This window comes from Sinohyriopsis cumingii, chromosome 2, assembly GCF_028554795.1.
Source record: "Sinohyriopsis cumingii isolate HCF-2022 chromosome 2, ASM2855479v2, whole genome shotgun sequence".
In the NCBI taxonomy this organism is placed as follows: domain Eukaryota; kingdom Metazoa; phylum Mollusca; class Bivalvia; order Unionida; family Unionidae; genus Sinohyriopsis; species Sinohyriopsis cumingii.
In genome coordinates this window covers 73,711,730-73,725,879 of record NC_142962.1, presented here as the reverse complement: position 1 = coordinate 73,725,879, position 14,150 = coordinate 73,711,730, and the positions used below count along the sequence as shown (strand labels likewise).

Sequence of the window (14,150 nt, the reverse complement as noted above, 5' to 3'; positions counted from 1 at the left end):
TGTCCCTAGAATCGATATTTTTTTTTCCATTGTTCGAATGCCTTTGTCGCTAAAATCAATATTTCCTTTTTTTTTTCCTTTCTCCAATGTTAAATTCCATTGTCGCTAATCTTACCCAGGGTTTTTTGCCCATGTTAAATTTCCATTGTCGCTAATCTTACCCAGGGTGGTTAATGTTAAATTTTCATTGTCGCTAATCTTACCCAGGGGGTGTTTTTAATGCTAATTCCCATTGTCGCTAATCTCACCCCTTTCACTACTGACGAGTGAGATTAACCAAGACCTGGAGAGTATCCAATAAACGATACTGATCAAGCATATCAGGTTCATGATGTAGCTTATACAAGTAAAGATCTGCAACAACTACATATTGCAGATGAGAAGTTGATTCATTCGTTAAATTCCATTAAAAAATCTTTTAGATAATCATTAACTAATTGGTTGGTAAAATCTGAGATGAAAGGCAAATTATTATTCGGAGCCGGAAATTAATCAACTAATTATTGTAAAATAATGGAATCGATTTTTTATAGCCCAATTAGTAAACTCGCTGATGCAGCAAATGTTACACGTTCTGTTGCTGCAAAAGGTTAGCACGATAGGCAATATGGGGTATTTTTCCTACCACCACTTAAAAAAATTCAGCATGCACATTTTGATGTCAGCACTCCTAATGAAATTCACCAATCAGATATTTTATTGTTACCGCGTGATACTATTAAAACTGAAAGACGTCAATCACGTACATATAAATACACGTTAAATGCCGTTGACGTTGCAAGTAGATATAAGGAAGCAGAGCCGTTATGAACTAAAACAGCAACTAAAGTTTCTTCTGCTTTTGAACGAAATTATCAACGATGACCCTTGCGATGGCCACAACTATTACAGGTTGATCCTGGCAAGGAATTTCTAGTTGCAGTATCATCTCTGAGGAAAAAACAAGGTCAAAATTAGACGAGGACATACCGCAATTCATCGCGATCGGGCAATTGTTGAACGATTTAATCGAACACTTGCTGAGCGGTTATTTAGATATCAATATGCGAAGGAAATAAGTCAGAAAGATATGAGATCACGCGAATGGGCTGCAATATTACCAAATTTGATAAAGGCGTTAAATAATGCAATTACTCGAACAACTGCCATGATACATATTAATGCTATTACAAACAAATAATGATGGAAATATTTTTTAAAAGAACACATACCAACGCAACGACATGAATTTTCAAATCAACATGTATTAGGTAATGTGACTGTCGTGCCTTTATATGAACCCGGTGAACTTGAAGGTGGTAAAAAGAAAGAGCGAATGATCCTATTTGGAGTATTACAAAACATAAAATTTCTAGCGTGGTAAGATCCACAGGTAGACCTGCAATCTATAGACTAGATTCAACTGCTCCTCAACGTGGATTTGTACGCGAGCAGTTACAAGTAATTCCTGAAGACACACAATTACCACTGCATTCACTTTTGTAAACTAGCACCTTGACGTCGATTACATTCAAGACAGGTCAGCATCACATTTCGCGTGTATGACCAAAATTACTATTAATTCTGTCTAATGTAAATTGTCGTGGATTATTTTTTTAATATTACCACAACATTACTGTGTTACAGCTCGCACAATGATTATTCTGTTGTTGTTTTAATGTCATGATAAATTCCGCATTGAGATCAAAGTCGCACTTATTTTTTTCACATTGTTTATAACTAATATTTTTCCTTACTATATCATTGCCATTGCCAGCAGTTTGATTATTATTTTCTGTGAAGTCTATGGCTTAGCGTTATTGACCTTATTTTATTCCTTTTTTTTTTTCTTCTTTTTTTGTATGAGGTTTTATTTTTCACTTACTAATGGAACATTTAATACGATGAATGATAGCTCCAGATTAAGGTTTAATAGTTTGGAAACAAATTTTCTCTGTAAACCTAAGAAACGTATGTGATTATTTTGTCATGTTGCATTGAAATATCAAATATGAGAGAGAGAGGGGGGGGGGTCATTTGCCATCGCTTTTGCTGTGAGAAATATAAAAGAAAAAATCACTTTACATTGCAGTACTCCGTGCACAAATAAATATTGTTATTTCACTTTCCTTGAAGAGACAGGGTTAACAGATTTATTATCTCTTTTGTTGTTGTTGTTCTTTGTAAAAGTGTTAATAAAGGGAAATTACTCTTGAATTTGTTCCCTGCGTGGATGTTTGTCAGTGGTTTTAGCCGAGGACTTCCGGTTCTTCTTACGGATGTGCGCATCAAGACGATGTTAGTCTGACCCGTTTAATCGTAACCAGTTTATTGTAATTTTAATCCGAGTAAGACTGTTCCTGAACTAATTTATGCAGATATGAAAAAGAAAATGTTGCTGATGTTGCCTTTGTATGTTCTTCAGTTTGGTATGTCTGTTTAATTCAGCGCTAACTAAAGAATTTTACAAAATGTATAATGATGTTTAATTGAAAAGAAACCTCGACTTGACCACAGGTGCTCGACGCGAGCTTGATGTTAAGAAGAATAAACAAAACATTCATCTAAAGGAAAAAATGATACAGAGTGACAAAAATACCTTATATTACCCCCATGACCCGTTCTGACATAGGACACCTATATCATAATATATATCTTGCATGTTATGATAGAGAGGGTCCTATGTCGGAACTATATATTATGATAGGGTCCTATGTCAAAACGGGTCATGGGGGTAATCTAAGGTATTTTTGTCACTGTATAATTTTTTCCTTTAGATGATTGTTTTTTATTTCTTAACATCAAGCTCGCGTCGAGCACCTGTGGACTTGACAAGTTTGTGTTGCGGGAGGCAGGGATGGTTGAGAAAGACTGAAACGGCTAGAGTCATGCATACAAACTATTCTTTGTTTCTTTTTATTTCTTGATATTTGCCGGACATGCCATTGCAACAGGCAAATGTCATGAAGTACTAAAGATGGTGATTTCTTTCGATGAGGGCAATTTAACCCCGAGGAATTTTCATGTGGGAACCGTGCTCCTTATTTAGTGTAATAGTCGGGATTAAATATATTTACTGTCTTTTATAACTAGGCACCAAAATTGCGGTCAGCATGACTTATAGAATTCTAAAACAACAGATCTGGAAAAACTCAGCTTATGACAGTTCCAATATAAAATTGAAGTTAACCGTTTTTTTTCTAGTTGTCTGACAGTAAAATAAACTTAAGAATCACTTCCTCTCCTGACACAGACGTTAGAAATCATTGCAGTATAGCAATTTAACAAGCACCTGTCCCCATAAATCTAATTGTTCTCTGGTCCAAATTAATGTGTTCCTCATAGATCGACATAAATTTGCATCCTTACATTTATTATTTCATATTTATAAAAAAACAGTAAACCCAGTCCTTGAAGACCACTGCTATGGGACATATCATATGCATATTATTTTCTTACATAGTTCAGTTGCCTCTTTTGAGAAACCACCTTTCAAGACAGCTTTTACTGTAATACAACATCGGTAATTAAACATTTTTGAAAATCCATGTTTGTCCATAGGCAACCAGCTTTGAAAATCTGGTTGCCCAGCTGAATTTTGGGGTTGCCAAGGAAGTTTTTGCATTTAGCCCAAAGATTGCTGTAATAAGAATTATAGAACATATTAGACCTAATTGCACAGTCACCATCAGTCCTGCTAACTGAATGTGGTGAAGTTTTTACATATTTTAAATCTATTTGATCACAGCAAAAAAGAACTAAACAATTTCTATTCTTTCACAGTAACTTGTTCTCTGATAGTTTTGCAGAAGTATTCCATCTCTGCTTAGAAGCTAATCCATATTTTATATGTTTATCTGAGTTTACAGGACACACGGTACTAATTATATGGAAAAATGGGAACTTGTCTGGAAATGGGTGAACAAAATATAGAATATATATAGGTCTGGCTGACCAGGATTGATTAATAATGTAACTTATTTTTTTTTAGGAAAAAGAATCTTTCAAGAGTTTATCCTAGTTTTAACTGAAAACAATAGAGACATTGTTTTTCTGATAGAATTTCAGTCCTTTAACAGTCTTGAGTTTGGAATGCTCATTACTGAAATTAGCAACCTGACTCTTTGGTGTGGAATTGAAAGCACTTGTTTGAAACATGTGTCGGTCCAGAAAATGCAGCGGTTCATATCCTTTTCTCTATACAGAAGCTGACATCCAGGTTTCATTAATACAGATAAATATAGGTTTCAACATGAGCGCTCAGAAATTTAAAGTTTTTGAATTTTTAATACCATGGTGTTACAGCTTTACTAAGGAAGCTGAATTAGTACCTTGAGTCCTACATCATTATGGTTAGTATAAATTTGATACTGTTTTTCCTGTGTTTAAATATTAAGAGAACTGTAAGCTATCCACATGGGATTTTTGTTTGCCATCACCTTACAAGCCCGTATAGATTGAAACAAAAGTAGTGATTGGTTTCATTATTTTTCCTTGCCATATTCTTGTAGTTAAATTTAGCCAACAGAAACAGCTCTTAATTGGTCTATAATGAGTGTCCATCTTTTTAACAGACTGTTGAGAAAGGATAATTATAGATTAGAGGCATTCATTGCCAAGAAGATGAAAGAAAGCACTACCATATATTGGTGTCTGGTAGTATACACTGTGATTATTTAATCAGATGAGTTTCTGACACATGTAAGTTAGAGTAGCCTCTTATGGAAAGTAATCACCCAATATTCAAGTACTGAAGTATATGGAGATTATGTGAGCACCTTGTTGGATAAAGTATTTTTAGCTGAAAAAATATTTAGTCTTCTGTTCTGTTGTTTTAAATGTTCATTTCTTATTCATATTTTTAGGTAACCTGGCTAAGCTTTCAGATTAAATATAAGGTTGCCTGGCATTAAATTGTGGGACCGCTCCAGTGGCCTAGTGGTTAGAGCGTCCGCCTCGGATGCGGGAGGTCATGGGTTCGATCCCAGGCCGAGTCATACCAAAGACTTACCAAAATGGCACTAACAGCTACCTCGCTTGGCACTCAGCATTAAGAGGTTAGTGTTAGGACTGATCGGCCTGCTGTCAGGATAATGTGACTGGGTGGGACATCATGCTACATGTCTGCGGCATGATGCCCCAGTGCTGGACATCACTATAACCTGCCACGCTGCAGACATCGTAGCAATATGACTGAAAAATTGTTAAAGCTACGTTAAAAATCCAAATCACACACACACATTAAATTGTGGTTGTCCCAGCCTGTGGTTTTTCTCCACCATTGAAATGTAACAAATTTATGATCATTTGCAGTGCTGAAAAAATTTGATAGCCAGACACCTGGGGACCCTCTAATTTCAGATTGTGCCTCTCCTATACTCAAGTGAAGTGCCCCTTGGTCTTGTCAGAAAAAGTCTATTTTGGCTGTGATAACTTTGTGCTGAAATGCAGAAATTTATTTTCAGGATGTTAAAAGACCTGTAATTATTATTTATCCCTTGTATGCCCCATACCCTTATGAAGACCTCCTACTTATCATCCTTCTGTTTTAAGCTGTTAACTGTCTACAAAGCGAAGCATGTGACCTATGAATGGGGAATAGATTAACGGGGTTGCCTATAATTAGTGTGTACTTGGATATAATATACATGTGATTGACCTGGCATTAGGACCAAATACCATTTTTAAGGCTGTCTATTAAACATACAGTTTAATTATTGAAATCTACTGCTTTTGAAAATTAACTGATTGAAGGAAAAAGCAGTATTTTCATGCATTCTATCCATTCAGAAAGCCAGTCTGCTGGGTACCAGAACTGTTGCAGTAGTTGTTGCAATCAGTGCATTGATGTGTGGCTGAGTAATGGGATTAAGGCTAACATGTGTACACAACAAGCTGTTAGTTGGTTACCATATTGTTGCAATCTGGCGAGTTTAGGCCAAACATAGGATGTTTTTTTATAGATATTTATGCAACCAAATGAGGGGCCCCAAGTGGCTGAGTGGTCTAAAGCACTCTCCATTATGGATCACTGCCATCTCACCTCTGTCTGCGTAGGTTCGAGCCTCGGATTTGGTCAATATGGGTATGTGAGAAAGCTTGCCAGTAGCTTCTCGATGGTCGGTGGTTCTTACCGGTGTGTTCCCGGGTTCTTCTTCCACCATTAATACTGGCCGCCATGTATATCCTATCATGTGCTGTAAAATGGCATTAAGCCCTACAACAACAACAGCAACAAAGCAACCAAAGGATTAAATTTGGTCTATGGTAGCTTTTGAGTCTTTGATTAAAAATTGGTTTTCCTTTGGCAGAATTGAGATAAGAAGGAAAGATCAACCCCAAAAATTAGTTAATGACACTTTAATCAGTATTTTGATTGTGTTTTTGTTGCCTTCTTTAATTTTTGCTGCATTTGTTCAAGAATTTTCAAAGTTAAAGTTTGATGCATAATAATTGAGCTGGTCCTTGTTCATGCTTGCATTAGTGTAATGCAACACCGGTTAAGCACATTAAGCAGCACTTATGAGTAGCATAAAAAATGTAAAGAGAAAATGTAGAATGCAAGACACAATTCAGATGGTAATGAACATCAACTTTGCTGATCCATTGAATGAGGAAGACATTGGAACCTTCAGGAAAGCATTGCTTTACTTGAAATATTTTTGAGATCTGAACAAACACAGAAGGCACTTTAATATAGTTTGTATCAGAAGTATTGCAGTTGCAACATTGTATGACAAATAGTATTACAGCTGTTGGTCAATTTTTTTTCATATAAAATAATGGAGTCTGGGTTTGTGGAATTTGATTTTGGTCTTGTGACTTTTAAATCATCATCCCTGGGCCTGTGTCTCAAAACATTTTCTTTGAGCACGGTCATTTGAAACATTTCTTAAAGATAATTTTCAGAATTTTTAAGCATGTCAACAGTTTCCCTCGTAGAGGTAAGCAGTCTGTGATAATATAGAAAATATTCACAAGAAATGTTTTCCAAATGACACCTTTCTGTTGGGGTCACTATAGCCATCCTGCACACCACTGGAGAGGTAAAGTTTTATATGGCCGCCTTTTCACTGCTGAAAGGAGAGGACCAGTGTATCAATTTAGGGAGAAAATGGTAAACATCACTTTTTACACAATACTCATAATTATTGGGTATGTTTTGATTTTGTTTTCCTAGAAAATAATGTGGACGTTAACAATCAAATATACATATAAAATGGGCATAACATTAACAATGATGCATGAATAATTTAACATTAGATTGATCTAACAATGTTCTTTCTATAAATTCTAATCATGATTTCTGTTTGTTGTTGTGGGCTTAAAACCATTTTTCATTACATGATAGGCTATACATGGCAACCAGTATATTTGTTGGAGGAAGAAAACCCCATAAAGCTACTGGAATTTTTCTCACATACCCATGTTAACTGAACCAGAGTCTTGAACCCACGTGGGTAGAGGTGAGATGTCAGTGATCTGTAGAGTCAAGCACCTTGGACCACTCGGCCACCCGAAGCCCTGATTTCTCCTTGTCAAAGCAAATGTTGAAATTTTTGAGATGATTAAGTGATAGGCATTGGTATGTTGAAACCAGCTCCATTTATATGACAAAATGCAGATAATTCCCCTTCATTGTGAGATACGAGTTGTGTTAGCCAGCTAGGACTTATTGAGCGATTTCTCTATTGCATTATCCTCATTATTAAAATATAGACTTTTCCATCTTATGATGAACAGTCTGGCAGTTGCATATTCTTAATATGTTACACTTGATCACTGCTTCAAATACCTCCTTAATAGGAGTGTCTTAAAATTTGTTTTAGTTTACTATTTTGGGGAAAAGCATTTTTCTTTTATAAAATGTTTTGAATTGAAATTAAGATGATTAAATATTTTATTTTTGGTGCCATTTGATCTAAAGATCATTTTTTGTGTTGACAAACTCATTATATATGTTTTGTTGTTCTAGGGTTTAATGCCATTTTTCAGCACAAGATAGGCTATATATGGTGACCAGTATAAATGGTGGAAGAACCTGGGAAAACCCTGGAAAAAATCACTGACCCACGAGAAGCTACTGGCAAGCTTTTATTCATACATGTGCTCACTATGGTCGAGCCCAAGACTTGAACCCACATAGACAGGGGTGAGATGGCAATGATCCTTAACAGTGAGCGCTTTAGACCACCTGGCCACTTGAGGCCCCCTCTGTATCTATGACAGATTCATCTAAAATGATGACAGTGTCAGATTGCAGTTATTTGTCCAAAGAGTTGTCTTTCCTTCAGAAGTCCTTGAATTTTATGAAAAGTTTGAAAAATTTATCAGCAGAAATACAGTAGTTACAAATTAATGAAATAAAATGGGATAAAATTTAATGGATCTTAAGATGCAGCACCAGTTGTTAATAAAGTTCTTTTACCTTAAGACAAAATACCCCTTGAAAACATTTGAAAGTCTATAAAAACTGAAAAAAGTCCTTGAAAAAAACATAAGTAAAGAACTATGCGATGATGTCTTTCTGCCTATTGGCACAATAACTTTGCTTTTGACCAAGAACATGGACCAGACTTGGTGGATGGCTTGAATGCTGATTGTTTCCACACAAAACTTTAATTCTTTAACAGTCTTTGACAAGGCATTGATTAAGATTTACCCTTGAGTGAGAAAGAAACCTATTGATTTTCAGGTCAGAAAGTTAAATATCAAGGTCATAAACTGAAAGATGAAAAATAGATTCTGTGCAAGAGCTTTGTTTTTTAGTCTTTATATCATGACCAAAATGTTTTGGACAGTTTTTACATGGGCTGTGAAAGAAGTATACAGATTTGTTGTCTAGAAGGTCAGGGTCAGGGCTACTGTAGCTGAAAGATAAAACAATTTCTGTACATAGCTTTCATTCTAGACAATGAGTCTCAATACATTTTATGGATGGCTTCCTCTGCAGTAACAATTTAGTTAAAGACCACATGTTGACAAAAGTTGTGGATGGCTTTGTAGTATAGAAAAAAATGTCAAATTTCAAGGTCATTGTATGCCTAAGAAAAACTATTTCTGCACATTAACTTCTGTTTTAGATAGGTTCATTGACCAAACTTTGTGGATGGTTTGCACTTAGAGTAAGAAAGAAGTCTAAATATTGGGGTCTGAAAGTCTAAAATCAGGGTCACAATAGGTTTAACATGAAATTGTTAGTTTTTACACAGCAAGTTCAGTTCTAGACCTTGACCAAAATTTGTGAATGGCTGGTACATTAGGCAACAAAGAAATCTGATGATTTTGGAGTCAAATGTCCAAGGTTAACATCAGTGTGACAAACAAAGCAGAAAGTTTTGCAAAATAACTGGAATTAATTACACACTGCTTAGTGGCACCAAAGGGTTTGATGATATAGGACAGAATTGTGCTGCAGATTTGTTACATAGCTGAAAGGTCAATGACTAGAATAATGACTTGTTTCTAGACCATCTTACAGTAAAATTTAAAATTTACAATGCCATTTGGGCAAGGTTGGAATCTGCTGGTAGTGGTTTTAACTGGTCAAGGCCATTGAGACCAATACTGTCCAGAATCAGCCATGCCTTATTAGTACCTACATACAGGACTATTTAACATAGCTTGGGCGTATAATGTACCATGCCTTATTAGTACCTACATACAGGACTTTTTAAATTAGCTTGGGCGTATAAACGTACCATGCCTTATTAGTACCTACATACAAGACTATCAAACATAGCATGGGTGTATAATGTACCATGCCTTATTAGTACCTACATACAAGACTATTTAACATGGCTTGGGTGTACAACGTACAATGCCTTATTAGTACCGACATACAGGAATATTTAACATAGCCTGGGTGTATAACATACCATGACTTATTAGTACCTACATAGAGGACTATTTAACATAGCTTGGGTGTATAACGTACCATGCCTTATTAGTACTTACGTACAGGACTATTTAACATAGCTTGGGTGTATAACGTACCATGACTTATTAGTACCTACATACAGGACTATTTAACATAGCTTGGGTGTATAATGTACCATGACTTATTAGTACCTACATACAGGAATATTTAACATAGCATGGGTGTATAACGTACCATGACTTATTAGTACCTACATACAGGACTATTTAACATAGCATGGGTGTATAACATACCATGACTTATTAGTACCTACATACAGAACTATTTAACATAGCTTGGGTGTATAACATATCATGACTTATTAGTACCTACATAGAGGACTATTTAACATAGCTTGGGTGTATAACATATCATGACTTATTAGTACCTACATAGAGGACTATTTAACATAGCTTGGGTGTATAACATACCATGACTTATTAGTACCTACATAGAGGACTATTTAACATAGCTTGGGTGTATAACGTACAATGCCTTATTAGTACCTACATACAGGACTATTTAACATAGCATGGGTGTATAACATACCATGACTTATTAGTACCTACATAGAGGACTATTTAACATAGCTTGGGTGTATAACGTACCATGACTTACTAGTACCTACATACAGGACTATCAAACATAGCATGGGTGTATAATGTACCATGACTTATTAATACCTACATAGAGGACTATTTAACATAGCTTGGGTGTATAACGTACCATGACTTATTAGTACCTACATACAGGACTATTTAACATAGCTTGGGTGTATAATGCATAGGGCTCTTATTATCATACAGAAATAATGGAAAAACAGGTCATGAAAGTTCATGTCTTCAGAGAGAGAGAGAGAGATAGACATGCATACATATTTACGTTAACATATGCCTGTGAAAAGTATAAATATATGCTGATGTGAACATTTTGAACATTGTTTAATCATCTCCAAAGAATTTGAGCTATAATCTTTTGATACCATCACATTTATTTTTTATTGCAATTAAATGCACTCTTTGGTTTATTTAATAGTAGACATGGTGACCGGTGATTGTGTTACTGCACCAGCTGTTGGGGGAGCTTTTCACAATGGTTCAGGCACAGGGCCTTATTCAGAAGGAGTGGTCCTCCGATACCTGTGTAATCAAGCTTATGACCGAATTCAAGGTGGAAGCAATTACTACCAATGTTCTAGCGGAGTTTGGACAGGTGGAAATTTGAAATGTACACTGGGAAGCTGCACAGCTGTTGTATCGCCACCCAACAGTTACATTGTTGGACAAGCTGGACACTATGTAGGGGAGACAACCACATTCACCTGTCTTGGAGGGTATGAGATGAATGGGGATGGTTTAATTAGGTGCATGTCAGATAGGTCCTGGTCTCCAGAACCTCCAACTTGTGTCAAGGTGAGGTGTCCAGAATTCAGTACTCCAGATGCACAAATATTCCAAGACTTCAGTGATGTTCGCAATGAATTTGAAAGTAAGAACAAGATTACTTGTAAAGCTGGTACTTTTCTTCAAGGTCCACAATACATTTCTTGTCTTGCTAACAAGACTTGGTCGGGGTCTCCAAGGTGTACAATACCTAATTGTGGAAATCCCCCAGCTTCGTATGAACCCTGCACAGAAGTGATTTATACTGATGGCAATACAAACATTGGTTCCCAGGTTGAGGTAAATTGTCTTGAGAATGCAGTTCCATTTGGTGCAAGTTCGTTATTGATTTGCAGTGTTAATGGTATATGGAGCAATGAATATCATTGTTTATGTGGCTGCATCCGTGACTGTGATGGTTCAGTCAACACTGGTCCCAGAGTCGTGATGCATAACACTGACATAGATTGCCCATGTCCGGATGGAAGTCATTTCAAAAGGAAGTGTTCAAATGGAACACTCAAAACTGTGACATCCTGTAGAGTCAAACATCTCACAACAACACAGATAATCCCACATCCCACAACACCACCACCACCATATGTTGACATTGTGTTAATTGCAGTTGTTGTTAGCTGTGTAGTAGTATGCACAATTGTAATAACTGCAGTTAGTTTCTTCTGTTGTCCGTGCTGTAAAACCAGACGTGCAAAGCTTCATGCCAGATATAAATTTTGCTTCCATGATGAAAGATCCAATAAAATCATACCACCAGACAAAGAGGAAATGACAGCAGTGCCTTTGGTTGCAAAAGGATGATTAGTAAATGTGATTGCCTTCATTTACAAGCTAAGAAAAATTTTAAGTACATAGTTTATGAATATTCATAAGCATTGTGTTTTTCCTGTGTGGGACTGTCAAATACTACAGTGCTTAGCTTAGTGCTTGCTTGAGCAAGTGTTGTTACTTTGGGATTATCACCACCTTGGCTTTCAAAAATGAAGTTGTAATGTATTATAATTAGTATTGCAAAGTTGCATGCAGACAGTGCTAATGTACATGTTGCATATGGCTTTTAAAGCCATTTAAATTTCCTTAAGACTGATTTAATCAGTAAAATACATTCAAACCTTTGACATGTCCCATTTTCTCACTGTGAATTAGGAAAGGATGCATTTCTCTAAGTTATGGTACATAATTGCTTTACGTTGTAATATGTGCCATCAAAGCTCTTATTTGAGTTGCCAGTTGCAAGATTATTTACCAGAGTGGTTTATGCAGATGTCATGCATTTTAGGTTCCAGAGTTTGAAGTCTGGATGTGTCCTGAGAGATGCTGTGATTTTTAAAAAATATCTTTTGATCATGAGTAAACTCACATGCATTAATGGCTTCTAGGTAAAATGCCCTCCACATGTCAAGAAGACTGATTGGAGAATAAAATTTAAATGATCAAGATTTAAAGTTACCTTATTCATAAAATTTGCTTTCCAACAGTGCTAATCATGCCTTTATTTTCTTTCCAGAACATATGTACGAGAAGCATATCTGCTGTGTTTACAAGTTTTTCTCACAGTAGATGGGAGAGACATACTATCCATTTGGGGTAGGCTTTGGAACAGAAAATAGTGTCAGGATTAGAATTCTTGAGTAGTAAAATGTCTAAATCAGCAGATTTGAATCTTGATCTTGTATTGTGGGGCCATTGTTTGTTGGAAGCAAGATATAAAACATTTTCAAATGGTTATTGGTGGATACATTGGGCAGCAGTAAACACTTGTCTTAAGGTTTTGGTTAAAGAGTTTCTCATTTGCTGACATTTCCTAAACCCCATCATTGATTCTCATCGTACTTGGCGTGAATCATTATGAAGCTAAGACAATTCATTCTTTGACCTGCCTGCTTGCTCCTTTGTTTGATTGAAGTCAAGATAACGGTCATAACAAAATCGGCATTAAGGTTTCAATTGAACGTTTTAATTTGTTTATATTTCCTAAACACCTGACCGATTTTCTTCATGTATGGGATGAATCAATATAATAATTTGATATCATCTCTTGCATTATGAAAGAAGGTCAGATGTTGAAAATGCAGGTCTTCGCCTTCTATTAATTTTCTTTCCAACTCGTACATGATTAGCGAGGATGGAGCATTAACATCCGTCCACCAAATGTTATTAGATATAATTTGTTGTGTACATTTTTTGTTTTAGTTGATTTTTTTATGTACCAAATCATGTTAGGTGTTTTTGTAATCCTGGTAAACAAATTTGTCTCGAAGTCAAATGTGTAGTTTATTGTAAGGATTTTGCTTTATGTTGTAAAGCTAGTATAGTGTACTGTTCTTATTGTCTGTTCATTTGTTTATAAAGCAATGTAAGCATGTCTCTCCAGTCATTGTGATTTTGAGATTATTTAAATTTTGTGTACATGACTGTATTATATAACAGTTCATGAGTCTCCCAGTGTGTTTTGCCTCTAAGACTGCACACAAATGTTTTAAGACAGTGTAATGACCAGCCCATCTGAGTGCAATAAAGATATATCTTCAAGATGGTGTTGTGTATGTATTATATAATAGCAATGTAGTATAGGTCTGTTTAAAACAGAACTTACATCTGTAAAGTTTTTTGTTTAATGGAAAATTTATCGATGATTAATTAAGAAAAGAGAAACTTTTATCGGTAAATTCTTTTTTATCAATTAAGTACTTTATTAGCAAAATAATGATGCATTTCAGAACATCACTGTCACTAGTAGGGTGTTACTTACCTCAACGACCATGGACAGATGAGTGACATACTGCAGCCTCTTCGATCGTGGGGTCAAAGGCAGAGAAAATTTGTGTCGAGATTGGACATCACTTTTAAAA

At 35.8% G+C, this 14,150-nt stretch overlaps 1 protein-coding gene across 4 annotated transcripts; it reads left to right on the top strand.

Annotated features, from left to right (window-relative positions):
• Positions 1-2,244: 2,244 nt before the first annotated feature.
• LOC149805179 (beta-2-glycoprotein 1-like) lies at positions 2,245-13,830 on the top strand. Of its 4 annotated transcripts, XM_089948109.1 has the most exons (3): positions 4,854-5,036; positions 10,934-11,386; positions 12,806-13,830. In XM_089948109.1, the coding sequence occupies exons 1-3, from the start codon at positions 4,940-4,942 to the stop codon at positions 12,856-12,858; spliced, it is 603 nt and encodes a 200-aa protein (XP_089804235.1). In that variant the 5' UTR covers positions 4,854-4,939; the 3' UTR covers positions 12,859-13,830. The 4 variants fall into 4 exon arrangements, with proteins under 4 accessions (XP_089804226.1, XP_089804222.1, XP_089804235.1 ...); XM_089948100.1 differs by lacking the exon at positions 4,854-5,036 and adding an exon at positions 2,245-2,408 and having other exon boundaries at positions 10,937-13,830; XM_089948096.1 differs by lacking the exon at positions 4,854-5,036 and adding an exon at positions 2,245-2,408 and having other exon boundaries at positions 10,934-13,830.
• The last annotated feature ends 320 nt before the right edge of the window (positions 13,831-14,150 follow it).

What these genes read in the sequence shown, in the direction of transcription:
- LOC149805179 (XM_089948093.1), top strand. Translation starts at nt 4,940, where the DNA reads ATGCGGGAGGTCATGGGTTCGATCCCAGGCCGAGTCATACCAAAGACT. An exon ending in TTGGCACTCAGCATTAAGAG is followed by an intron (nt 5,037 to 10,933) that starts GTTAGTGTTAGG and finishes TTTATTTAATAG; the next exon opens with TAGACATGGTGACCGGTGAT.